The 27,920-nt window shown below is 44.7% G+C and overlaps 3 protein-coding genes across 4 annotated transcripts in view; 2 read left to right on the top strand and 1 right to left on the bottom strand.

Moving 5' to 3' along the window:
- LOC6588962 overlaps window positions 1–319 on the top strand; it is a 31,583-nt gene extending 31,264 nt beyond the window's left edge. Inside the window, exon 5 of the mRNA XM_002014386.2 lies at window positions 9–319. Within this exon, the coding sequence (XP_002014422.1) occupies window positions 9–247 (239 nt within the window). The 3' untranslated portion in view covers window positions 248–319. The remainder of the gene's footprint in view (window positions 1–8) is intronic.
- LOC6588963 lies at window positions 262–27,454 on the bottom strand. Of its 2 annotated transcripts, XM_026988200.1 has the most exons (13): window positions 27,352–27,454; window positions 20,883–20,980; window positions 18,231–18,634; window positions 17,526–17,698; window positions 16,486–16,551; window positions 15,227–15,367; window positions 14,971–15,100; window positions 12,290–12,426; window positions 8,854–8,998; window positions 6,374–6,639; window positions 4,228–4,347; window positions 3,623–3,761; window positions 319–909 (listed from the first exon to the last, which is right to left on the bottom strand). In XM_026988200.1, exons 2-13 carry the CDS (start codon window positions 20,944–20,946, stop codon window positions 319–321), a joined length of 2,376 nt encoding a protein of 791 aa, XP_026844001.1. In that variant the 5' UTR covers window positions 20,947–20,980; window positions 27,352–27,454. The 2 variants fall into 2 exon arrangements, with proteins under 2 accessions (XP_026844002.1, XP_026844001.1); XM_026988201.1 differs by lacking the exon at window positions 27,352–27,454 and having other exon boundaries at window positions 262–909; window positions 20,883–20,946.
- LOC6588968 overlaps window positions 21,813–27,920 on the top strand; it is a 33,008-nt gene continuing 26,900 nt past the window's right edge. Inside the window, exons 1-3 of the mRNA XM_026988309.1 lie at window positions 21,813–21,872; window positions 24,026–24,253; window positions 25,152–25,291. Of these exons, the coding sequence (XP_026844110.1) occupies window positions 21,813–21,872; window positions 24,026–24,253; window positions 25,152–25,291 (428 nt within the window). The remainder of the gene's footprint in view (window positions 21,873–24,025; window positions 24,254–25,151; window positions 25,292–27,920) is intronic.

Here is a 27,920-nt window from a genome sequence, read left to right as displayed (position 1 = left end):
CTTTCTAGGATGCACTGCTAATGCGAGTTCCATCGATTGTCATAGTGCCTGCAACTTTGACAGCTACATCGGCGCCAGTCCCAGCTCCGGTCGGAGCTACTCTGTCGAGAGAAGCAACCCCAGTTCGGCACGCAGCGGGAAGACTCGTTACGAAGTGACCATGCGACTCGGGGCAAATCTAACAGGATATTATCGGTATGCTGAGAGGGAGCAGCTGTCGGGTGTCATGGAACGACAGGTGAGATGAGTGCAAACATGACTATGAAAATGTGTGCTTAGCTTAAGTTAGCTTTAAGCGAGGAGAAAGCCTCCACTCCACTATTCCACATAATTGCTCGTCAAATTTAGTTGATCGTCGCCCTCGCGCCTAGTGGCCGCAGAGGCAGCCTGGCCGATGTTGTGGAGAACGTTACGCACTGCTCCCGGTGTGCCGTCCAGCGAGGAGGTCCATGGGTGGTGGGAGGCCTGCTGCTGCGCATTGTTCGGAGTGGGGCTTCCGGCGCTGCTCTCCATGATGGTCGGCATGTTGGGTGCGTGCTGGGCCAAGGCTGTCTGCGCCTCGGTGCGCTCCAGCAGCTGCGTGAAGCTCCCTCCAATGTTATCGCTGCCTTCGCCACGTGTATAGTTGTGGGCCGATCGGGACAAGGGACGCCAGCGATTCAACTTCTTGGAGGCCAGCCGCTGAAGGGGCGGAGTACGGGTGCCAGACTCCGCGGACTTACTGCCAGAAGAATGCTGCTCCAGCAGACTGCTCACGAGCTTGTCCAGCACCTTTAGATCGACGTTTAGTTGGGAGTTGGGGATCGAGTTCATCCGGCTTCCAGCCAGGCTGCTCGAATTTGTTTGCACGGGATCCCCATCTGCTTTGACTCTGTTGAGGCCGGCTATCTTTGCCAGACGTTCCGTGAGCTACAATCACAAAAATAGAGATATTACTATGGCTCTTAGGCTGTACAACCTTTAGGCTTACTCAGATTTTAATTTAATATACCTATTATTAAGAAACTGCTTCAGTTTGCTAATTGTCCAATAAGTAATTGCTAGGCCCACTAATACTTCAACGCAACCAATTAAACTTTCTGGTATTCATATGAGAAATTACAATTAAGCAATAAAAACTAACGAATTATGCCCTTGGGCCTTGTGGCCTTGTGTGAACAAGAGCACGAGCACGCCACAGACTGCCTTTTCTCCCTGCCTTTCTCTTTTGTGCACTGGCAATGGTACTTGCAATGGAAGAAAAGCAATATATTTTCGGAAGCGAAGGCTGGCAGGTCTGTCAGGGCGCCGGCTCTTCTCAGGAAGGGCGCCCGCTTGGAGCTGCTCGGTGTGCGACTTTAATTGATGTTTCATTTCCGTTGCAAAGTGCTTCCGTTTTCCTGTGTTGCGCATCCGCCGTTTGTTTTGTCCAAGCCGGAGCCGAGCAGAGTGCCGACCTGGTAATTGAGTATCAATGCGGTTTTAAGTGAAAAATGCTGCCAACCTTTAGCCCTCACTTCTCCTATGCCATGCCGCGCCAGGAGTGCCAGGAGGGCCAGGAGTGCCAGGAGCTCCAGGAGCGGCCTCTTAACGTGGCATACTCAATGGCCAACCATTTCCGTTTTTAATCTTTTGCCTTGATTTGCTCACTCTTCGTTTCGTTATTCGTTATTCGTTTTCATTTTCATTTTCGTTTTCGTTTCTGCTTTATGTTTCTGTGTTTTTTCAATTGCCTCGTGCTCCATTCAAATGGGGTTAATTGAGTTTTAGTGGCCGGGACTCACTTTAAACTGATTACAAGCTGTCGAGAGGGCCGGCGGGTTTCGAGGGCGTTGTCGCAGGCTCCGCAAGTTGGTTTTGCAATTCGCATTTCGCTCGGGTATTTTGTAGCCTGTCTCTCGAAATATTTAGAGCATGTCAGTCTGCCATCCACTCAAGGGCCATCCTCGCCGCGGCTCCGTCTGCTCACATCTTCCTCTTTCGAGCTCCATCCGCCTGCTCCGAAATGAATTAATGTAGAAGTTGATTTGTGGCAATCGACGCTTGGATGGCTTTTGAACGCTTCTTGGCGGCGAGTTTTAATTGAAGCGCCTGCCTGCCTGCCTGCCTGCCACGCCCACTCTTAAACAGGAAATTAAGAAACTTTTTCCAGACATAGCAACAACCAACTGGCCCTGGCCCTATAATCCCGGATTCGGGCTTGTGGCATGCAAATTTTTCCATCATTAGCGAAAAGGTGAGAATATACAAATGAAACTTTTCCGATTAGATCTGCAATTAGTGGTTTTTCTTTCTCTAATTTTTACCAGCGACGAGAAGAAGTCCCGCATATGCCTTTCAGCCACTCAGTGATCTTGAGTTGTGGTTCCTACAGAACTACCCTTTCCCGAAAACCCGTAGCTGCAAACTGCGTGGATTTATGACCCACCCAAGAACGTGGACATTCTGGACATGTTTTTGCTCATTTTGGGTTCAACTTTGAGGTCAACTTCCTTCTCTCCCTGTTTTTGCTTAGATACCACTTCGCCAAATAATTGTCAGCAATTAAGCTTAAATACTGCTCGTCGGAGCGCCACTTGTCTGGGCCAGGATTGAAGAGGTCTGAGCCATCAAATGCCATTTCCAGACACTTCCTATCGCTCTTGAGGGCATATGGCATCTGTCAGCTAGCATTGGTTTAACTATAATTTCATCAAATTCAATAGGAACCATACAAACGACACGACGACTACTATACGGGCAATGTTTTTCCGAGAGGCAAGACAGAAGATTGGACAAACATAAACAGGTGTGTTCGGCATTTGTATTTGCATATATTGATAGATGGCAGGCGAACCAGATACTATGTGTATCAACTGAATCAATATTACTGAATCTGGTGCCTTATAGAGAAATTTGGCCATCGAGCTATTGATGAATGGCTGGCAAATATTTGGGCTTGTGTTAACTAGGCCCACCTTCTGACATAACTGAATGCCAATAAATTGCAAAGGGAAGTCGTAAACTGCTGTGCAAACTTGCGAATCGAAATCGAATATAAAAGGTCGCATCCAGGGGGAAAAGATTATCATTCGCCACTTGCGAATCTCCAGCAAGATGAGGAAGACAACGGCGATCCTGAGCTGTGTGCTCGTGGCCCTCTGCATAGCAAGTCTGCCGCTTGGGGCGGCCGTCACCTGTGAGGCCGATCCCACGGATGCGGCCTGCATCGACTGCACCGTCGACACAACCAACGCCGAGTGCGTGGCAACCACCACGGTAGCGGCTGAAGTCACGACAGTGGCCGCCGAAGAGACTACGGCAGCCGCTGGCGCTGAGACAACCACTGCCTCTGCCACCTCTGACACAACAACGGTTGCATCTACAACCTCCACAAGCACCAACAAAAAAAAGAAGACGGTCGTCAAGTACAAGCGGAGAATCAAGCGGGGCAAGCAGAGGCGGAGGCGCAACCGAAAAACAAGGCGCAGGAGGAGAACCACAACCGGCTAAATTACCTCAGACCGGAATCACGTACACCGCCAACGACATGGGACATGCAGAAAACAAACATCCTCTTAAATTAAGACTAAATTGCGCAATTCTTAAATAAACTTTGGAAAACCCAAGTGAAAACAATATTCTGAGCTGGTACAGGACTCACCTCACCAGCCGCATTGCTGGAATAACTCATCCGCTTGACCTTCTTGAATGTGGCATCGTTTTCGGCCTGGGCTAAGGCACGCTCCAGGGCATTATCCATTTGGACATCGCGTTCTTCCAGTCCTTGATAGTGGCCGGTCCTGCGACATAGGGGAGGTCGGAAACAAGTGTTATTCCATCGTTCTATTTACTTATAATGATCAAATTGGTATCGAGCTGTCGTAGCCTTGATCTAAATCTGTTATTGAGTTAATTTCCCAAATTATGAACATATTTTACCACCATTTGTTACCTTTTGTGGGCTCCTATAGCCAAGGCACGCCATAAATACTGGGAAATGATTTCAATTATGCGATACATATTTTTGCACAGCTTCTCTTGTTCGCTGTTTTCGCATTTCCCTGCCCTGACATAAATACTTTCATTATTTACCTTTCCAAATTCCTTTCAAGCATTTGCCATGACAAATGTTTGGAGTAAATTGCCTTGCCCCAGGACATTCCCACTCAAGTACTCATACAGAGCGCAAATGTAGGCGACACTTAAAAATTGACTAAAGGGCGTCCTGCTGCAAGGAGTGTTCCCTTATCTATGTTTACCACTCACCCAAATAGCTTGTCCATCCCCCTAGCGGCTCCTGCCACACTGCCACGAGCACGGGAGAAGGTGTGCCGCATTGTGGAGCGATTCGTCTTGCGCACAGTGCGAAGATCGGTCTCCCAGAATCTGTTGCAAAGAAGAATATTTTACAAGAATAGTTAAATGAAATGAATTACACATATACATAAACGTAACGAAGATCGTTTGGGCCCCAATTTTATATAATATTTTCGATAACTTCTACAAAAACTTTTCCTTCAGTTGAGCTCATCTGAACTTTTCCTATTATAGGAAATATCCTTCAGGCTATTGGCGTGCCGCTCGGCAGCAGCCACGGCCCCCATTTGTGGTGGCACAAGAATCTGTCCGAGAGAAACCCCATAAAAATCATTTTGAATTGGAAGAGAAAAGAAATTCGCAACCATAAACCGCTGTCAAAGGAGAAAGAACCTCAGCAACGAAAACAAAACCAAGTCGCCAAAGCCGGGCAAACTGAATAACTACAAATAAATATGAAATCATGCACTTTATGCGTAATGCAACAGCCTGCGGAACGAAAACTAGACCGTCTGGCATGGCTTGGCATATGCTGGGGGGGGGTGGTCCTCGAGCTCCCTGTCCTTCCACTCAGACTGTCCTTCCTTTTATTTGAAAAGGGTCGCTGCCCAGGACCCGCCAGGGCATGCAAGTATTGGACAAAGTGCAGAAAAACAAACAGACAAAACCATCGGGAACGGATGGCTCTGGCAAATTTACACAAATGCACGTTCTGGCCAATAGATGCTGTGAGGGCTGGATTATATAGCAATCTGATCTCGACCTACTCTACGCTCTCAATAGCCAATATCGCCAATATCGCGTTGGTGTTCGCAGGCTTCTGGCCAAAATAAACATATCCTTAGCAAGAGTATGAATTCCGCATACACAATTTCTAAAAGCTATACAAACAACCCGCAACGAGGCTGCAGAGCGTGTGCGTGCTTAAATAAACGTTGACATGGACACAGAATGTTTCTACATATGTCCTACAAACGCGTACATACTCGTACTCGTACGACTGTCTGTGCAATGAAATAAAATGGTACACTCTTTCGCGGTCAGTTTATGGTGGCAGAAGTACGCTGACAACTGGGGTTGGAAGAAGGTTTAGCCCTCGCTTAAAGTTATCTCGAGCGGCACTTTCGAAAATTAAAGGTCGTTACGGCCAGCCATATGTCTGGCCTCTAGGCAGGGCTGAGACTGAAGCTAAGGTTCCCTCCCATTTGTCATTTCGCCCAGAAATGGAGGGCATTCATTTTCATTAAGATTGCCTAGACCACTCGGCAGTGGCCGACTGGGGGAAAACATAGAATAAGTGAGTTAATTATGCGATACATCATATTTTGAAGGAAGCACTTGCTCAGGAAGCCAAGCAACGCTCAGCGCTGGCTTGGATACAATTCGGAAGACGTTTCTAACAAATCGTTTTCGCTAAGAGGCCAGCAACAACGCAATCCAATATACTTGCACACTGGCTGTGTATGAGTACGAATCGCTTTTCCGACACTCTGTTGAGCTCCAGCGTTTTATTGATTTAAACGTGCAGCCTGCTGAAGTGTCAGACAATACAAGTTAATTTCCCCAGCTAGTTGGCCGCATTGCACACATGTGTCGTCTGCGGGCACTGTGTTTGCCCATTGTGGGCCTTAATCTAAGATTGAGCAAACCAATAAACAAACTGAGATTCATCAGTTCAGACCTGATTAAGTTAAAGTCAATGTCAGTGCTAAGGACTGTGTACAATTTGCATATAAAGCATACATATGGGGGGATACTCGTACGTATGATCGACCACGAAGACAAACCCCGAAGGAGCGCAGGCCAATGAATGGGAAACTGGAGAACCTTGTGGCTGATATTTGTCTGCGTCTGTTGGCATTATTAATTACACTACCAAATGGAAGGCTGCCCAAGCGCACATAACGGAAATGATAAGCGTAAAAGTAATTGCTCCTCCATCATTAAATACAGGGCAGATTTTTAATTTTCCCTTACTCAGAGGAATGTATACAATTTACCAAAGGGCTGTACGACTTAATATCGTTTTCGAAAAATATAATGTATTAAATGGGTGGGGGGATATAAATACTATATAAACTATGTATCTACTCACCGCTTTAAGTCCGGACTAGCAGTATACGGTGCGGATACTTCTTTAATCTTCAGTACTATTATGGCGGTGATAAATATGCAAATCACATTCACAATAGTCAGGCAAGCGGACACAATGCCATTGATCAGGAATTCAGTGGGCAAGTAGCTGGTGTAGAGGAAGGGATACGCGCTGGTCGAGTTCATTGGCTCGTTCTTCAAGTGCGGAATACTCATGTGCTTCTCCGGATATATAAGCCAAATGCAGGCCAGCGACCAAAACAGACCCTGCAAGGCAAAGAGAAGAGGAGAGAGGAAAGTCAGACGAATGGGCAGGAGTGTGACTTTGAAGTTAGTCATGGCCGTCGCTGCTCTCGTGGCCGGTCACATGTGGTTGGACTGGCGCGTCTGCTTTCGGGGTCAGAAGGTCGCCGCGTGCTTAGTTCCGAGTGGGGGTATCGCCTGCCTTTGGCATACAAAGTAGTGTGACTGCCTGCCTGCCGGCCTTGAATTGTTATAACTTTTCAGTATGTGTGGGCGACGCGACGCAGATAAAACTTCATTGTCGCATTTTCTGCTCGTTCTGTTATTCTTCTACGAGTATTTCCCTTCGTTCTCTTCTTTGCTATTATAAATTATAATGACTCAGCACACTGCTCGGCAAGTCCGGAAGTGCGTGCCTCCTATGCACACACACACACACACATACATAGACTCCTATACGGATGTGTGTTTGTTTTTCCATTTGTCTGCGAGCAGAGGGCATTTCTTTTCCTCGACTTACTTTCTGTTTTCGTTATTATTCGAATTTATGACCATTACTCTGTGAATTATTGCGTGCTTGGATTTGAAAGTGGGAGCCGTGAATTCTCCCGAAAAGAAAAACTGAAGTTCGTAATTCATTTTCCAAGAAAATTACAAATATATATACTGGTCGCAAATTTAATAAACTAAAATTGTCCATTGCAATTCTTGGAATGGGTGCCCGTCGCTATGTTTTTTCATAAATCACACAACGCACTCTTCAGCGTGCCAATAAAGAAATTACTCATACGCCCCGTTGGCCAGGCTATTGCCTTAGGGCCAGACGAAATAGCAATTAATTGTAACACGCTTTGTGTGTAAGAATAAAATAGTAAAAACAAACGTGGAGAAAAGCAACAAAGCAACAACGAACAGCTTCAGTGCGTGCCACTGATTTATGCAGCCCATACAAATGTAGATGGGAGGAGGAGGAGGTGGAGAGGCGGCTCTAGCACACATGCTCGACCGCAGTGGCCGCCATGATTAAGCGATTTCGGCGCCATTGTTTTAGCCGGTTAAAGTTCGGGACTGGGACTTGCGTCTCTCGCCTCCATTAGCCATTACCCAGTGTCCATAATTTGGCTTTTGCATCATTTTGTCATGCTTGTGGCCTCCGCCTTCCAGCCGCGCCTTTGTCTTTCTGTCAGCATTGATAAATGTCAGCAAGCGGCGTTGCTGGCAAGTTTGTTTGTTTGTGTGGCACTTGGTCTGCCGTTTCCTATGTGCAAGTTTTTGTATGCGTTTCTCTTCGGAGCCTTCTGCTGCCTTCTGCCTTCGGCCTCCTGCCTTCTGCCCCTTTTGCAGTGTGTGTGCCCGCTTTATAATTTTACGCAACATCCGCTTTCAGTTGGGAAACAGGCTTCATGGCTTGGATTCACAATTCGCACTTGAAAATTGGGTCGAAATTTATGCACTCGTTGCGGCTACGCCACACAAAGTAGGAAAACAGCTGAGAACCGGTCCGGAGTGGCCTCCGCTCAAACTCCTGCGGCCGGACAGATTTATGGGGAAAAGTTTTTGGGCAATGCACTTCAGATTAATCAGCAAATTGTATTTCGGCCTAATTTATGGCGAAGTTCGCTTCAAGGGTTCCCCAAAAAAATGCCATAGCTAAACTTCTCCAACTCTCGTTTGCGTTTTCCCGATACCAATCGTGGTCCGGCCTCTAGGTCCGTTCTGTCAACTTAGCCGCCCTGAGTCCTTGCAACAACACTGCAGTTTCCAGGGCAGTTTCCAGGGCGAATTGTTGCACCACTTGAATTATTGGTATGAACTTGGATGTAATAAATAGAGAACGTTTTCGTTCTTTCGGTATGAATTTAGCTTGAGTCCCATAGCAGAATTTGGTGAAATGCCTAGAAGTAAGAGCTATTCGTGCTTTTTTTTCTTTAAATTAGGATCATAATGTAGAAATGTTAATTGATTTTAATACCCTCTTAGTAGCGCCTAACAAAAACAAAAGCCTTCTACAAAAGAAGACAATTCAAGGTCACGGAAGACATCTTCAATAAACGCTTTTCCGTCATAATATTTGTATGGATTTTTCTCATTATATGCATGCCGTAAAAGCCTTTTGCTAGCATCAGGTATCGGCTTACCAATTAAGCTTACTTCAGAGAAAGATTACATTTTGCACTTGAATGAGTAAATACTGGCACACACCCACACACACACACACACAGATAAGTGGGTACTCACGCAATTGACAACCGGGGGCAGCAGCGAGGCCGAAATGGCAACACCGATCAATGGGCCCGCAGAGCCCTGCAGCAGGGCCACGGCCACTCCGGTGCCAGATGTTAACGCCCACAGAACGCCCATCCACAAGGCGCGCACATTGCCCCTGTGAATCGAAAGAGAAATTATTGAAAAATCAACTGTAAAATGGCTAACGAAAGAGCAAAAACGAAATATGAAAATTAATTAAAAATACAACAGAAGGCAAATGACAAATGTCCACCCTCTCCAGTACTTAAATGCTACATCTGTTTGTCGCCCCTCGTTGGATAGGCACTGGGCCGCCGGAGGTAACTGCAAATTAAGTCACATTTAGATGAATGTTTGGCCAACAACCGACGACTGTCGCTGACGCTGCTTATCTGCCCTGCCCCTTGCCCCATGCCCCTTGCCGCGGCAGGGGTCAGCCATTTCTCTGTCGCCAGGTGACGGTGACTTTTTATACCTTCTCTCATTGCGCAAAGATTTTTTGACACTCGCGCAAGTTTGTCAAGTGTCAGCGGCTTTGTTATCACTTCCGCCAACCAACCTGGTCGCCCACGGCTTGTCGAGTCAGGAGTCGGGAGTCACAGTCGTTTAATGGCGAGAAATGTTGGCAAACTTTTCATTGCGACGCGATTCTATACCCTTTCTGGGGGTATGCTCTTACGTACAGTACTTTTGTCTTGGTTTATTTTATAGCCCCGTATTCGAACAGAGTCCATTTATATACAATATATTCTATAGACTCGAGGGAGAGTCACGCGTGTCCTAAATCAAACAAAAGGGTATTGTTGGCTGTGCCACGCCCCTCTCGGCTTTGATTCATTCGCCCCATTTGTAGCCTTGGTTTGCCTATATAAAAATTCGGAATATTTTTTACCTTGGAGCAACTTTTCTTGATTAATGGCGCTTTGACTTTGCTCTGCTGGGTCGCCGTAGGTGTGGGTTTAATTTATGAATGCTAGAGCATGAGCTGTATAAGTATTTAACTTTTTATGCCCGAGCATTAGGCTGGGCATATACATTTGTTTCTGCAAATTGTTTATGGTTGAAATACGTGCATTGAAAGTAATGCAAATGAGGGCAAATCAGGGCTTCAATTGTTTTCTGTGAGTTAGGGTCGCGTGTTGAAAAGTGCTTGGTACATAAGAGTAATATGTACCTAGATTTCTCGTACATCTTTCTATTTCAATGAGTAGTGGGTGTATGGAACTAAAAAAGGGCCAGAACAGGGCTGCTTTAAATTCTCATTTAAGTTAACTCCATTATGAATTAAATAAAGAACGTAAGTAGAACAAACAGACATTCAGTTCCATACTTTACAAGCACATACTTGTGCACACATTTTATTCCTGGCTGCTGCAGACTAGACGATCCGTATCTGTCAGATACTTTGCCATGCCGATATTTGCACTGATAATTTTTGCTCGCCGACAACTGCAACAGTGAGGACGTCCCACTCCGAAAGCAGTATATATTTAATTCATTTCGGTGTTGTTATTTATGTTTGGGTCTGGACACATGTGTATGGGAGGTGGGTGGGTGCAATCTGCCTAATTGAAATAACACCTGTACCAGAAAACTTCGCTCATTGAGAGTACTAGCACTTGGTTAAATGTTTTATGAAGTATTGACATTTAAGTCTAAGAATCTAATTAATACTGGAACTGGAGAAACCTCTGCTAACGCAACCACTTAAGAGACTCTTCCTCCAGAGCAAATTCCCTATTAACCAATAGAGTTTTTCCATCATCAATGAGGTGGCTGACAAATGAACGTCGCTAATCCGATGGTCCGCAATGACAAGGCTCTATCTGCACGCGCCACGTGACACCATTATTGAGTTGAGTGCACGCCAACAATGGGTCGGAGAAGAATGACCACAAGAAATTCAATTTGATTGCATGCCCGCCATAGGCACACGCAATCTGGAAGAATTCATTATGTGTACCTATTATTATGATGAAGACGTGGGTAGTCATGGGCTCTTTGGGTGGGACTTGGCCAACAATAAAGCCCCAGCCCAGACGACGGCACTTAATTATACATAGATACAGATGCCTAATACACTTGCATGTCGGATGGATGTATGTATCTATGTGCGAGTACATTTAGATGTCAGGCTTAACCGAGCCTCTGCCACATTGTGTATTGTGTATTATTATTTTAACAATTTATTTTGTGCAATTAACACAATTGCCGACACACATTCATTTCACGCAACTTCCGGCGAATTCTGTGGCTGAGCTTAATTTATTGCTCTAGTCGCTGCCGCTGCTGCTGTTGCCACTGCCGCTGCTGCTGCTGTTGCTGTTACGGGGCGTGCGCGTCCCTAAGCCTATTTTGTGCCCACTTCTGGAACAGATTTACACAGACGGCGCGTGGCAACTTAAAGATTTCTTCGACAAAAAACGATGCCGTAATAAATGTGTGCTCATATATATAGACTAAAGTGACGGGAGAGATGGCGATGGGATGGAATGGGTACAAGGATGGGGGAAAAGATTGTTTCAGAAATCCTCGCACTGCCGCGCACTGCCGCGCACTGCCGGCTGGAGCCCCTTTTAACGAGCACACGCCTCACATTACTCCTGGGTCTTAGATTATTTGACTTATTTGCAAGTAATTTGTTAGATTTTCACCCATAGACTTACCAATGACTTAAAGCAGTACCAAAATCTAAGCTTCTTGCGACACTAGATAATTAACATATTTAATGGATTTCGAATTTTCTTTAAGGGATTTAAGGGAGTCGAATTTCTTGTCACTGGGAAATGAATGACTCTTGGTAATTAGACTTAATTAATATTCTTAATGGTTTTTCTCCATTACTGCCGACTGCCAAAAGGCTATGGGTAATATCTTTTATGATTTTAAACATGATTTCATATCAGACATTTCCACTAAACATTTAGTCATTTTTGTCACTCTAATGCTCCCTTTAAGTCGTGTAAATTGTTCGATTTTCAAATGGAAATTGTGTGCTATTCATTGGAATATGAAGCGTGTACAAAAATGGTGCTTATGTTTCAAATACACACGCGTATGTACATATCCCTTGCTGGAATCGAACATATGGACAGCTCGTCGTTTTGGCCTCTGACATGCGAGTATTTGGGAGTTCAAAGATAGAATATGGAATTGCAAATCATGAATATCTCTAAATTAAATTCTACATCGAAAACAAATTGGAATTTGAATGACATTGGCAACCGCAACTTCAGAAAATGTCATTCAGATTTGATTATACCCAATCCAATCGAATCCAATCCGTCGATGACCAAATAAACGGAATTAATTTATTGTTCATGGTGAATTGTTGCGAACGTGAGGTATTTTCGACAATCGACCGTAATTGTTCGGCTTGATTGGGTCTGATTTGGGGCTTGTTTAACGTTGCTTACCATTGCCTTACCTGCCGCGCATTTCCTCCGTGGGCCAATCGGAATTTTGACCCCAAGGCATTTCGGTGGTGCCCAGAATAAGACCAAAAACGAAGCCGAAAAGCAGGGAGATGAACATGCCCAGTCCGAGGGAGAGGAAGCCAACGCGCTGAAATGAGAGAAGAGGAGGGACGGGCGGGTGAGGGTGAGACAGTAAGTTAAATGCCAAAAGACGCCAGAGAGCGACACTTTAAGCGATAATATTGCATACTTTGAAGCGCCAAGAAACTGCGAGTGGATTCGTGACATGTTAACCCAAATTTGCAGCTACGCAACTGCAAAACTGTTGTTGGCAGCTGCACACACAAAGGAAAAATGCTCTAATGTCAGCCACATGATGTCGTCTTAGTATGCCAAACCCACCACCCACTACCCGACCCACTACCCGACCCTACACTGGCATATCTGGCATATTCCCCACATTCGCCAGTCAAACACATCTGTGACGCATATAAAGTAAGTGGTACACAGGCTTTAAGCAAGGGACTAACTAGTTGAAGACAAACCAGTGTCCCTTCAAGTAAATGCACTTTAAGGTTTAACAAACTAGCATTAAAGTTGGGCTAAAACACTGTACTAATTTCCGCTGTATTGTTTGCTCTAGTAAGTACGAGTATTTGCGTTTGGGTTTGCGTAATGCGCAAACAAATTACACACAAATCTGCCTTTCAACTTTAAATGACATGCAAATATTTACAAAAATTGCTATTCAATAACATTCAATACCTTGGACCATAAACATTTGTGAAACCAACTCGTTTTCACTATTCGACGGTTATGGTATGCCGTTAACGTTTTGTCTGTATCAATTATTTTTAATAGCTGCCATCAATTTTGAATATTTTTTCACCTTTTCATCTTCTGTAATGGGAATTTTTGTGTGAGATATTTTTTCCCTGCATGCGAGGGATAATTTGAATGTTGCTTGTGTCTATTAAATATTTTTCATTGATGTTTTTTAAAGTTGAAATATTTTGTGATGAAATAAAAACAAGCCACAGGATTGGTGTGGGGTGCATCCATCCAGGTCGGTATTTCAGGTCTTAAAGTATAAACTAAATTGTTTGTCCGATACCCAGGAAAATGTATTTGTGAATCTGAAAAGTATTCAGCATTTCAGTCTAACTCCAAGTATATTCCTCGAAAGTTGTACTATATTCGAGGAGTTATTCGCGCTTTAAGTTTCGTGCTTGAGGCACCCTATCGTTTTAGAAAAAGATTATGCTGCCGCAACTTGAGCTCCCTGATGAAAGGAAGGCGGCAAAAAGGATGTACACAGACATATGTATGTATTTCAATTAAATTTTAATTGAAGTACGCAGATGTCAACAGCCGCAAGACACCTGGCCACGGGTGTACATGGCACGGGGGGGTATACGGGGTATGGCTGGCTGAGTGTGCTGCTAAAAATGGTGTCAGCAGACACCGAGCCGACAACAAGTTGCCCGTGGGATAGGTACAGTCCAAGGCAGACTGGCTCCGTCGCCTCTTCATTAGAACTGGAAGCAGACGAATATATTTACCTTTTTATTTTGTCTATTTGTTGTAGGCTTCCCCTTCTTGTATTTGTTTAAATGTGTCCGAAATTTGTCTGCTTTTATTTTGAACCTTAAGACCAGTCTTTTAATTTCATGAAGCGAAATCCGCTTTTGATTTAACAAAACTTCAAGAAGGAGTATGCTCTGTGAAAGCAAGATAGTTGCTGTTTCTGTTCGTGACAATTATGACAATTTTAAGAGCAGCTCGACCATAAGGTGGTGTTAGAAAGCGGACCATAAGGTGCTGTTAGAATGCGGTTCAACTTGAGTTTTATTTGCCGTGAGCTAAATGTGTTGCTAAGAGCTGCGTTCTTTACTTTTAAGAAGCTTAACTTAAGTTAGACACAAGAAAAATCTGCTGTTGGTGGTGTTTCTATCTTGGTATAATTCTGAGCAAAAAAACTTGATATAATATTGCTTTATAAGGTTCTTTCATTTGTAATAATAAAGAGACCCGATTTGTGGATTTCAAAGCGCTCTTTTATAATTAAAATAAAAAGTGTGTTTACATACATACATCGATTTTTGGATAGCGATTTTTTGTTTGTATCCAAATTTCGCAGAACATTTGAATATTTCATACGGCTCCACCCTCTTCGAGCTAACGCTGCCAATAAACAATTCAACAACTTTACCATTTACCACAAAAGCGATGCAAATTTGCGAAACATCAAGCGCTGTGCCGTTATGTCGCTATGCATTTGACTGGAATAACCCAAATACACTCGTCCGACCCTCACTGGCGCATATTTCGGTTGGGTTGGGTGTATGGGAATTTTGACAGCTGGCACGGAGGACGGATTGCCATTGGACCGACGACTCTCAACGCAATTTGCAATGCAATTTTTATTATTTTTCAAATGTCATTTGCTCATAAATCACTCAAAAGTATCACATATGTATGTAGACCCAGTCGAAGAGTCGCGAAAAAGTGTTGACAATTCCATTTGAAAAGCGATTCGAAATGGGCTTTGTGGCAACTCCCTTCATCTACCGTTTCCGGTTTCTCTATTTTTCCCCAAGGTGTTATGTTCTGGATTTGTTTTTTCCCAGCTTTCCCAGTAAAACTCACAACCGCTATGTGGCGCGAATGGTGGCAAGAATATAGCACTTACCATTAGCTCTTTGTCGGAGATAATTGCACCGAATGTTATCGACATTACGGGCCCCATAAGCGGCGAGACCAACATGGCCGCAACAATATTTGGTGCATTATTCTCGACCAGTCCGAGGGCGGCCAGAGAGCTAAAAGCACAAAACAGAGGTTGGAGGTTGGAGGTTAGAGGTCAGAGAAATGAGGTTTTACTACGGAGGTGGTTATTTTCCAACTTGTTTCGCCAACTCTTTCTTGAGCTCTTTGGCCGTACTTACTCGGCGGTAACAATTAGCAGCAGATAGTCAAAGGACAGGGAGCCCCCGGCCCGTACGCCGTCCACCACCTGTTTTACGGTTAATTTCGATTTAATTGATTCCACAAAAGTGTTCCACTTCGAGACGTCCTCGGCATCGTCGCTGTAAACGGCAAAGAACATAAAAACTCAAATAAATAAGCGCCGCCATAAAATAAACTGTGGTAATGGCGGGATACTCGTAAGATGTTTCTAATGTGAAAACACCAAGTGGGATAAAAATGTGCTCCAGCTGTGTAATTGGCGCAATGCCCTTTTATTGGGGGCTGAAGAGTAAGCCGAAACATGGTTGCTTTTGGCTGAAATTCCTTGATTTCAATGAACTTAGCGCCTCAGCACCGGCGCATATGATTCAGTATCTTCAGGGAGTCCTTGCCTACTCTGCCTGGGTGTAATTATTCAACCGTAACATTGGCCAAATCATCGCCCACGAACAAAACTCAACTCGAGCACACGCTAACCCCAATTACAAGCTCATCATGTATGCACACAGGCATTCCAAGTCCAGGTCTGTGACAATTACTTGGCAGGAAGTCACCGTGTGTATATGTCTTTACTGTCGGCTTTGTCATTTCGAATAAGGACAAGAGCAAGCAAATAAATTGTACGCCCCACCAGCTGGATGCATTTAACCCTTGTCTAGGGCCAGAGTCATAACCCCATCAACCCAGACCAGCTTTCATATGCAAATTTTGGCATTTTCACTTTCCGACACGACGACTAGACTCCGAATTCTGTGACAATACTTGTCCCAAATAGCTCGTAAGTCTAACCCAGAAGAGTAATAAACTTGGGCGTGAGCCAAGGCCTATGGCCTTCTTCGCGGCGGGTCTGTGGGGGTCTTCCGGCTAGACGAGCCAAAAAGAGATGCCAACGTGAAAGAGGCAAATGTCACGTTTCTAATAGCCAGACGGACAAAGGATGACGTTGAAAGTGAGACTCGAAACTAAGACTCGACTGCGACTGCGACTGCGACTGCGACTGCCAGTGAAAGTTAATGAAATGACTGACGCCTTTGACACGTAGGAGAACACCTGAAATTAGTTTTCCACAGAGCGACAGCTGCGGCAGGGAGCCCCTGACAAAAGACACTTCACTGCCAACGACTCGTCCGCCCTGACAAACGACTGCACGCCGTACAATGCCATGCCGGAGAAACACAATACTCGCGAGCACAATTCACATGCACATGCACATGTAGATGCAGATGTATGCACTTACCTGTAGTCATCCCGCATGTTGGACGCATCTGTGATGGCATCATAACTAACGCTGCACGGCAGAACGCTGCAACGGGTGAACGATATAGATTTCAGTCCATGGCAATAGTGAAACAAATAAGTAACACATGTTTTATGGGTTAATAGTTCAGTGCTGTACTACTGTATACCTTGTGCGTTACAGAGTATCTTCCATTTGAATTAGATTTGTGCGCATAAGGGTATTAATCAGATAACACTTTACATTGTCTGGCTACTCCGCCCGAAGGCTTGAAAAACATCTGCTCCTTGCATCTTATTCTTCTTAAATGTCTTCGACTTCCTTTGGCAACTGGTCACACCTTCGACTGCACTTTAATCCCTCCTGCTTAATGCTATTAAATGATTATCACACCTACTTATCGTCCCTTCTCCTGCAGCATCCCACAGTGCATTGTTGCTCCTGTAGCTTTTGTTAGTGCCTTTGTTTCTGCATGCTCTTTCTTGCCCTTTGCCCTTTGGCCTGTGTCTGTTCGTCTTTAATTTACTTAAAGTCCCACTTAGTGCAGTTCATTGTTCTGCTTAACTTCGACTTTTCTTGCATTTTTCTTAATCTAATTACTTGGGAGCATTTCTTCAAGGCTTAGTGTCCGGTACGGTGCTGTTGAAAGGGGAACTGCTTAAGCTGAGTTTATTTAAAATAAGATGTAACTTATACAGCAATCACACTTTTAAGTTTGAGACGGCTGTTGTCCAGCTGTTGCCAAGAAGTATCGGTTCTATCGGTAGTATTACCTAGAAGCCTACAAGCAATCAAAATATGGCAATGCACAACACTTCAGGAAAGTACTGAGGCAACTGATCCCCCACTAAGCCTTGGGTTCTCATCTTTCTGCATTTTATTGCATTTTTATTAAAACCAAGAGACAGGGCCTGTACGAGGCCAGGGGTCGACCAGCTGTTGCACGGCAAAGTGTGGAGCGACCTACGAGTTCTTGGCTTTCCCGGCACGTTTAGCACTGTGTTCCCCTGTCCCCCTCAATGTCTCAAGTCTCAACTTACCTGACACTGGAATTCAATTTAGTGCCAATGCCCAGTTCCGTGAGACAGTGCAGAGTAGTCTCGCAGGCGTCGCCGGCTTGCAGCGGAAAAACGACGTGATGAAAATAACCTTTTTTGCTTGTTGTCCAAGTAACGTGCTCAATTTCAAGCTTGACAAGTAACTCCTCAAGTACCTGCGAAAGAAAGACAAGCAACAGCTTAGCGCGGAGCATTCCACCGACTTACAACTTTTGCATTTAATTGGATCGCTGGGGATCCGGGGCTGGGCTGGACAGAATTTGATTTAATGGCTTGGCGACTGTTGATTTATCTCGGCCTTGCTCGAAGACTCTCTGTCTGTCTGTCCCAAGTGTTGCATTCATCAATCCTTGGCCGGGGCTTAGAGGCCACCCCATTCATCAGTATAATCCACCACAAGATAACATCTGGGTAACAGACGTTACTGGCGCTTCGCAAAAGTATGCAATGCGCTCGAGTCACGTTCTGTCTCGTTAAGTGCATTCACAAAGCAACAGTCCGGGCCCAGAAGACACAGTCGCAGTTGAAATCAAACTCTTGCCGCACAACGCACAGCGCACACGAAAATCAACTTTAAGTGCTTGGGGAAACATAAAGCTTTGGCGCACTTGACCGTACCTTCTGGTCGATAGCATGGCCGAAAGGGAGGAGGGTGTGGTACTTGTGGCTGCCCAGAGAACGACTTACCTTTTCAAGCGGCACCACTAAATTACGTCTGTCCAGCGACGCAGTTGTCGCAGTTGTGTCACCTCCTAGGGCTCCTGCAGTACGCTTAGGCCCCTCTGCTTCTGGTCGACCGGCAACACCGACACGTCCAGCTCCTGGACCACCTCCACGGCCACCTCCACCACCACGCCCACCGACCACACCGCGTCGATACTTGGGCACATTCTTGTCACGTAATTCAACTTCGAGTCGTAGTATTGTGTTGTTATTCTCCGGAAGATTGATGTTCAGATTATTGTTGCCACCTCCCCCGCCACCGCCACCGCCACCAGCCCCTCCTGGTCCGCCCGCGCCGACCACAGGTTGGTTTCCATGGCTACCAATAGTCCCGGCAGAAGTCTCGGTGTTAGCTTTATTTGAAGTGCCTGGAAATGGTTAATGAAAAGGTGATGTGGACATGTACATAAATTCAAGCTGATGCACTATTAAGAAGGATTATAAAATACATGAAGGTCCAGCATTCGCTGGCTATAGTTTTTCTTTCGGTTTATTTATTACCATTTAACTATTTATATTATAATTAGCGTGAATTTCTCTGATATTTGGATATCCAGTTATGCGTTTAATAAATATTTGGCTTACAACGGACAACGATGTGCGGCATGTCGACCGCTAAGCTCATTTTTGCTGCAAATTACGCTAATTAAATGCCACGCTACCAATAACAAATAATCATTGTTATTATACAATTAAACGGGTATTTTGTGCTCGACCAACCTTTGTTCAAATTAAAGTCGGAAAATAAACACGCCCATGCCGCATGGGCCTCCACTAAGCTCCACTTGAGCTACATTTGTACCTACATAAATAAATAAATAAAGTAGCAGTGGCAATGGCAGGCGAAAAATCAAATCAAAGTCTATATAAAAACCATACAAAGGATCACAATTTATTATGCCAACGAGCAGGCACAGACGAGGGCGGGGGGAGGGGACAGCCAGCCAGACATCGACATGTAATATAAATCCCGCCACATTGACAAATGCCGAAATAAAGCTTAAATGCGCTTAGGCCAGAAGCCAGAAGCCAGGACTCAGGACCCGCCCCGCCGCAAGCGGTGCCGGGTGTAGGTCTGAATTTGTTTCGCATAGTTTCTCTGGTGGGCAAAGTTCCAAGAGTCTGCAAATTTGCCATCCTTGGCACCGGCCAGCCAATACCTGACCATAACCCAAGTGGCTCTGCATTGCCTATTTCTGGGACCCTGGGTCGGTTAGTGGCATTGAATGGCCAGATCCGGCCAAAGATTCGTTAAACTTGGATAGCTGTGGCATTGAAGAATCTGTGATTTATGTCTGACACCTTTGAGCCCTGCTCTACACTGATTCCACTTAAATGTGTCGCTCTCCTCTTTCCATCTTCATTATTTGACACACTTTAAGATGTCGCCAAGGACAACATCTATACTTTACTTACTTGTCTATACTTTTCAGGTTTTTATTTCAAGTTTTTTGGCATGGCAATTCTTTAGGCTTTATACTTGAGGTACTTGTTTTGTTCTTTCCAGGACTTGTAGAAACTTTGTTCACGCCTAACATGCCCACATGCCCCCCTGCCCCACTGCCCCCCTGCTCCTTCATTGTCATTATCAGCCTGGGCGCTGCCATAGTGACAAACTAAATTAATGATGATTTTCTTTGATGGCGATGGCGATGGCCCGGCTGTTGTTTTGTATTTAAATAAATGTTTGATTAATGCTCTTGCCAAAAATTGACTCCTACATGTTCGTTCCTGTCATGGCCTTTTTTCGTGTCAGATTTCCCAAGACGCCAGACTCGCGTTTCCATGTGGTGCGGCCTTTTATTTCATAAATTATATTGTTGATGAGTTTTTATTATATCCATTTTTTTTTTGTTATCGCCTTTGATTATGATAAATTGTTTGCTAAAATGTAGCGTTGGGAGTTTTTTTAATTAACAATAATTTTTTGGTATATATCCAGGAAGAACGATTAAAAAATTGGCAGCCCAGCCCCCACCTAATATTACCTTCTGGCTTCTTGGTTTCTTGGCCCAAACTTTTCTATCTGTTCAACCTGTTCAGTTCGAAATTCTTCGTGCAATTTCTTCGTGGCTAATTCAATTTTAATATTACATTTTCTGGCGGCAGCGTGTGCTTCCCACTCTTGGCATGCCCTCGTAAAGTCGGCTTCCTACAAGGATTCTTGGTAGGATTCTGCGTTAGATAGCCGCAAACTGAGTCAGGCCCCACCGAAAATGCGAAACAAAACAAATCTACGGCCCTGTGTTTACGTCCGTGTGTGTCTGATGGGAGTTCATGCAACATTCATGGAATGCTTTCAGTTGCTGAAACACTTTTACGATGTCATAAAATAATTAATAACGCCACTAAACAACGTAATTACGCGCTAAGCCCAATGCATACAGGTAGATGTGGGCGTGGGAGTGGGCGTGGGAGTGGGTGGGGATGTGGCTGGGGCTGGGGCTGGGGATGTGGTAACGGATCACTATGAGCATGGGTTGGAGGCCGCTCGGCAGATTTTGCGGTTACCAGCGCCTAGGTGAATGTTACAGGTTCGTGTAAACAAAATTGCAACTTTGTATTTAATTAGGCACAAGCGCTTATTCAATTTCGCTGTTCGGTCCCCGGACTTACCGTAAATCAGCTCACGTTCGAAATTTGCCGTCGGCACAACGATTAGAAAGACTACGCCCGGCATCCTGTCGCCTGTCAACGCCTGTCAACGGGTGAGCCTGTGAATGGATAAACCAAAGTGGCCCGTTTAGTTAGCAAATTGAGTTCCGAGGCAGTCTCCGTGACTGCCACCCCTCCCCCCCAGAGACTGAGACATTCATTTAAATTTTTCTGGGCTGCTTGGCCAGGGCCCAACGAAGTCTACTCCGTCTTAGCCACCCCTGAATGCATTCAAAACAGATAACTGTGCTTTGCATAAGCAGTACGAGTAGAAACACTTTCCCAGCTATAAATGCAGCCCCTTATCCCAGACTACTCCGGGCCGTACTATATTCAGTCACGTCACGGCACAAGCATCTCTCCGGCATGTCTAGGTAAATTTTCGCTTTCAAGACTGAACTTTTTAATGTTAAAGCCACTCTCCGGAGAGGTAAGTAGTCGTAAATGCGAGCTGAAGGTCATTATTAGTAGTTGCCGCGAGTGAGCCCTGCTTGCATTTTTCTAAAGGGATCCGTACTTGCCGGAGAACGGAGAACAGAAGCATGCTTACGGCTCGGAAGCAGATGAATTAAAATTTCTTAATTAAAATAGCAGGCAGCTACGCTGGCCATCCCAATGGTAATTTCCCTTTATCAATCATATACGAGTATATGTATATGTATATGTACCTGCCTCTTCAAGTATTTGGCGAATAGTCGATATTCGAATGTACGGCAGGGGAAAAATAACAAAAAAAAAAACCTTTAAAGATACACATTGGCCCAGCCAGTACTCTCGTCTACTTGAAATTAAAATGCCATTAGCACAGAGTTGAGATAAAACCGAAGCGAATACGATTAAATAGAGGAACAGGGCAAACGAGCGCAGGATATCACTGACGCCTGAGTGCTGATGCTGCGCCCTGCCCTGCTTCAAGACTGGATCTTCCTGCCAGAACGTATGCACATGAGTGTAAGCGAATAAGCCTCAGATTTAATGGAGCTGGGATTTTTACTCTGCAATGAAATTACTTCGATACGAGGCCCGTGTGGTGCCTGCCTTGGTTCAGACCGGAGACCGGCGCAGGATATCAAAGTTGCTTGACCAAAGCATCATTTTATTTCGAATGCGGCAGATGGAGTGCAATGCACCTCCACCGAATTGTGAGTTCAGGCCCCAGTGGACAATTTTAATGCGTAGTCTCTGATGATGTCGGAAGTAGCTTTCTCTACAAACTGTTTTTTTTGCCACACTTTTACTTAAAAACTTTTCAGAGCAGTCGCAAACAAACGGCCTACTCGTGCCCGTCCTTATTCTGTGCTGCACAGAGCCCACAGACGCGACTCATTCACCCGTTCCCCACAAGCCTCTTAAGAACTTGCAAGCCAAACAACCGAAGCCACTTTGCAGCACGTTCACTGTTGCACTTTTTTTCTTACCACTTGCCATCTTTCATTTTGCGGCATATTTATTAAAAAAAGAAAGAAGCACAAAAATGGAAAAATGGAAAAATGGTAGAGGGAAAATAGGGCGGAAGTGTGCACGCGAACGAAGGCTACAGGAAATTCTTTTATATTAACCGAAAATATTTATTTTCTTACTCGCTTCCTTCGTTTTTGTGCGCACTTTTCTGATTAATTCCGTAACTATATATTTACACAACTCGGGTGAAGTTTTCCCTGCGACGACGACGACTACGACGACGACGAGGCACTTGTGAAGACCCAGGCCTGTTTCGAGCTTTACTTTCCACTTCTGGCCGGATTTTACTTGATGCTTTGCATTGTTGATCCCACTATTTTTGTGCCCCCAACAATGGAGCCCACCACTAATTTGTATGAGTACCAGACCGGGCCCTAATTAGGGCGAGAGAATTGCATTAGCTTCGCATTCCAAGTGCAGCGGCAAAAAATCCCCCATCCCCATCCCCCGACCCCCCCATCAAAAAGCCAATTGAAACTCCAAGGTTTCGAGGTCTTTCTAAAAGGCGCTAGAAGGGAACATAATTACTACCAATAAGTTTTCGCTAAAACAACCTATAGTGTCCACTTCAAAGTAAGTCCCAGGAAAGCCGAAAGACTTTCGTTGTCAGCTTTGATTTCACGGTTTGCCCCTTTTTCAGAGTATTTTTCCACTTTCCACTTTCCCATTTCTCCATTTCCCCACACTATTGTAGCAATGTACTCTCCGTCTTAATTAAGAGCGCTAATTGGTTATGTCTGCGACTCACGAAAAGTTCAAACCCTGGAAAATGAGTGCCCCCCCCTATACGAGGGCTTATAGTCCCGTCCTAAATGAGTAGGTAACTATTGTTTGCGAGATACTCAATGTTTAAGTGTGAAAAAACTATTGCTACCCTCTGGTGCTTGGGAATTGGCTGTTTCCATTCAAACCAAAACTGTAATAATTCGAATATTCAAGCAGATTTTTACACAATGCCAAAAAACAAAGAACAAGTTGGGAAACCAACCGTCTGAGCACCGTATTGGGACATGGGTTGGGGTCCAGCAGGAGGATACGGCTTAAGCATAATGCATAATCATTTCAGACAAGGATAAGCCTTAAGTAAAACGACCACGAGTCAATTCCTGCAGCCTGGCACACACGGGTGCAACAAAGCCCGGCACAAAGCAAACTTATACCAGAAAAATGTCTTTTATGGCCAATTTCAGCGAGAAAAGCTTCGGCTCCAGCCCGCAACTTAAAGCAGGTCCGATAAGAGCAGAGCAGCCGAAAAAGCCAAAAAAAAGGCGAAGGTCTACGGTTGCTTTAAGCGCTCTCCAGTGTAAGATTCTGCAGGTGACTTGGGCCCCAACTGTAGCCCCCACACAGACCTCGCTATCCATATCTAGCACGGATACGTTGTACACTGATGCGTGCTTAATGCTCAAAGGTGCTATTTGCTGGAATATTTTACCATTAATTCCAAATTATGAAAAAGTGTCGTGTGGAAAAGCGAGTCGAAGGTTAAGGTGGGAAAAGACTAAGAAAAATGAGGAGAAAAAAAGGTAGATGGACATTAAAGGGTTTTATTTCGAAGCTCTTGTGTTTTATCAAAGGATTCTTCTCTCCATAAAGAGTAAGCCGTATATGTAATCTCTGTATATTTGTTCTTTATTTTACAGCTTGGTCGTGTCTTGCGAAACTTCAATATTACCAAAATCAGCGATCTTGAACTGATTTCGAACTCCACCGATCGCTTGGATATGACTTTTCACTTCTTTGGGGTCAAAGGTGACTCGCAGCGCATTCGGGAGGCAATTACCCGAATGGTGGAGCGTGGAAGAATCGGAAACTTTACATTGGTTGCCAATTTTCATCATTTCGACGAGAATCCGCCGTTGAATTTGCTGGTGAGTAACGAGAAAAATAGGGAAAAAATCCAGCAAAAACTCATTAATCCAGTTCTTTATTGCACAATTGGGCCAATTTGGCCTGCCAGAATTTAGTTTGAAAGCAAAAATAACAATGAGATCAAGAATATTCGCTTAAATGCAGCACAGACAGTCCTTTTTAAAGCCTTCATTACACTTTATCTATTGAAATGTTCCGACTCTGTGGAATAAATATACATATTTAATTTGTCGCTGGCACTTTTTCACTTTGCACTCGGAGAACATCAATCAATTGGAGGCATTCCATCATGCCATCATTCCATCATTGATTTTTTCCGAATGGTGCTTTTATTAATACGTATCGGAGACAGGAAGGCTGGCTATTAAAAGCGTAATAAATATACTTGTACGCGCATTACATAGATGGCACTCTTTCCATTTCCGATATGTATTAAACAATAATTTATGAACTATTGAGGCACGTGTTGGAACAAACGAGTCGCCAATGGAAACAACAACAGTAATAGCCCGTGTAGCAAAGTGCCGTGTTAATAAATATGCGTATATCCGTACATAAATATGTCAACAGTGTGGCACTTGACACTCGGCCCGAACAACGAAAATAATTATTTATTAATTGCGGCTTGCATGAGCGAACAATTGGCCTCATCAGGAGTCCTGCAATTAAGTTGCATTAACCTGACGAACAAGCCGACAAACCTCAGGCTGTGACCAGCAAGAACAGCGAGCCAGCCTGGTAGCTCTGACAGGAACTGAGGGACCGATACCAGCCCCAAACCCCCAACCCCAAACCCCAACTCGAAAACCACACCTCAACCGCCATATCCCGACTGTCCGATGTCTAATTAGTGTAACATTGTCCGACTGCTGTCCATGCGTTGTCCCTTCATTGCAGGATCTGAGCGTCAATCAACCGCAAGGAAGCGTGCGCGAGGACAGCGAGTTCATCATATCCTGCACCGCCCAGGGCTCATCCCGCATGCAATTCCAGTGGTTCAAAGACGGAGCCGCGGTGAATGCCAGCAAGGCAACGAGGTAAGTAGATAGATGGTCCCAGCTGCTTATCACATATGTACATCCCCAGGGGGTCAGTGCCCCGGCTCAAAATACCATAAACATTGACCAGTTGAACGCCTTAAATCCGTTTCTGTTGATTTCGAATTTTAATAAAATACTATACTCGTACGAGTAAAATGAAAATAAGGAAAAGCTGGTAGCCATTCAATGTCACACTCGGGAGGGCAGGGTTCGCTAGAGATGCACAAGTGTTCAATTTGACTTTATGACTTTTACACATCAATAAACATGACATAAAAATGCCTCGAAAAATAAAAATGAAACGGCCAAAAAGGATAAATAAGCGAAGCCGAAGATAAAGATTTGTCAGAAGTAGACGGAGGCCAGCCAAAGCGTAGACCAGGACGAAACGAAACCTAACCGCAGTAAGCCCAGCCGAATGATTGATCATAAATCCAACAGTGTGAGGCAGTTGGAGCACATGTGTAGCCAACATTCACGAGTGGCATGGTGCGATACTCTGGTGGGGGCCAACAGTTTCAGTTTGCTTGGGAGAGCGCCTCCTCATATGGGCTGCGTATCTGTGTGCGGGGGGGGTGAATTACATAAAAAGCATATGGCCGTGACTAACGAGGGGCTGTTATTTGGACCACTTGGCAGGGGTTGTCAGGAGTCTGGCTTTAGCCACTCCTTCAGGCTCCACTACGAAACATGTCTCCCCGACAATGTGACATGCAGCCGCAGCCCCACCACAAAACACAACTGCCTAATGGGACGTCATTAGAATGGAGCGGGAAATGGCTTTAACCAAGTTAATTCATAGTTCCTTATTCAACAACATTTTAATACTTGGAAAACACAACCAAACACTCGTGCATTGTATTTGGAGCTCAGCCAACAAAAATCTTCACCTGGAGGTAACTATTTTTGTTTATTAGAAAACAAATCATTGTGTGCTCAACCGTATTCTTTCAAATAAATAAAATAAACCCTGCCAATCGATATCCTAATCTATTTTGGAAGTACTCCAAAACGAATGCTTCTGGTAGAACAATCTGACCCTTTCTTGGGAGCAGTCTGCCTCTCCAATATCACATTCCTCGACTCAGTCGTAGCCTGAACTTATGATTACTTTTATGCATACGCATACCCCCATACACATACACATTCCTCTGTGTGTGTGTGCAACAAGAGTTCCACACGTGGCAGGGCCAAGCTGCTCTCCCAGACTTGGGCGCATTGATGTGTAAAAAATGACTGCCATACAAGCCGCAAACACATGTTTCCCCAACGATGGGGCCAGTATTAGTAAATATTTTAACTAAAGTGAAGTGAAGTGAAGTCATTCATTTGGACATTTACTAACTTTGCATCACACAAACGACTACACATTAGATCCGTCCGATGACCTAACTTTTGCGTACTAAAATAACCGGAAGTAAGTGAATTTTGAATGCTTGATTTCACGTGGGCAGTGTTATTTATTATCCAGGAACAATATTCCCTAAAACATACAATTTTCGACCCCTGCGAAAGCTATTTTCCATAAAAGGAGGTACGTTACTGTACGGGTTTCCAAATTGGAGAAACTTAAAGCTCGAAATTGAGGCGTTCAACTGTTAACCTATTGAATTGCCAATCGCCCGATTTTGACCCAGTTAAGAGATGTTTAACGGCCACAGACCAAGAGCAGGACCAAGAGCAAGACCAAGACCCAACCATAACCTACTTAATGAATGCAATTATTTTCCAATCACGTCGCTAACGCTCCCTAAGCTCCCAAGGCGCCAGCAGCCACAACTATCAGGACTCTACCCAGGTCGGGTCGGGCTTTGATTAACATGCCTTGGCGCTCCCATTCGCTGGCAGCCAAGACACATGTGTAAAATAATCTATAGCATCCAGCAGGGCTCGGTCATTAATTGCCACACTAATCCTGTCGAGATTGGAGTGAGCGGCATTCCGAGGCCCAACTGTGCTGCTGATTAAGTGTTACAGCGGTACTAATGCTATTATTAGTTTTGGGCCACCAACTATTCCTCATTCAATAAGCTGCCTGCCACACGCCACCCACTAACCGTCTTCGGGGGCCTGATTGGTTGGGTTTGCCACCTGAATCACAGCTAACTTGATTGGTTTTGGTTTTCACTTGTGGAGGAGGAGCACTTGATTTCTTTGTTTCGTTACTTTATAATCACAGCTTTTTTTGAAAACTTTTTCTTACTGGAAACTTGCTTGCCGCGTTGCTGTCGGGAATAAACTGAGCCGGAATCGATTGCCTCGACATTTAATATTACTTCCAGCATCCATGATCCGCCTGGCAAACTATCGCTAATTCCATAAGCGAGAGCACGCGAAAATATACGATACAAAGTCTTGACGTCTTTTGCACCGATATGTTATTTCTAAGATTGTTTCCATAGAAGTCAACAACTTGTAAGCAGACAAGCCAATTGACCTTTTAAAGAGACCTTTACTTTCCCACAAAGTTTGCTTTAAGTTTTTGCGTAACCCTCGTTCTTCTTAGCGCCATGACGTGGAAAGGGTTGAAGTTTCTTTCTGACTGCCTGTCAATGCAATTTAACCCGCCCTAGACCGCTCTCCGGCTCTCCGGCTCACCCTCGCAATCCGGGCCCCCCGACTAAGT

Source organism: Drosophila persimilis, unplaced genomic scaffold (assembly GCF_003286085.1).
Source record: "Drosophila persimilis strain 14011-0111.01,24,50 unplaced genomic scaffold, DperRS2 tig00000191-arrow-pilon, whole genome shotgun sequence".
Taxonomy (NCBI): domain Eukaryota; kingdom Metazoa; phylum Arthropoda; class Insecta; order Diptera; family Drosophilidae; genus Drosophila; species Drosophila persimilis.
This window is presented reverse-complemented; position numbering and strand designations above follow the sequence as displayed.

Excerpts from the sequence above, each read along its gene's own strand:
- LOC6588963 (XM_026988200.1), bottom strand. The coding sequence starts at position 20,946 with ATGCCGGGCGTAGTCTTTCTAATCGTTGTGCCGACGGCAAATTTCGAA. Across the intron at positions 15,368-16,485 it reads AACATGCGGGATGACTACAG|CGACGATGCCGAGGACGTCT; the intron begins GTAAGTGCATAC and ends TGCCGTTTACAG. Across the intron at positions 910-3,622 it reads CCAGCAATGCGGCTGGTGAG|CTCACGGAACGTCTGGCAAA; the intron begins GTGAGTCCTGTA and ends TTGTGATTGTAG.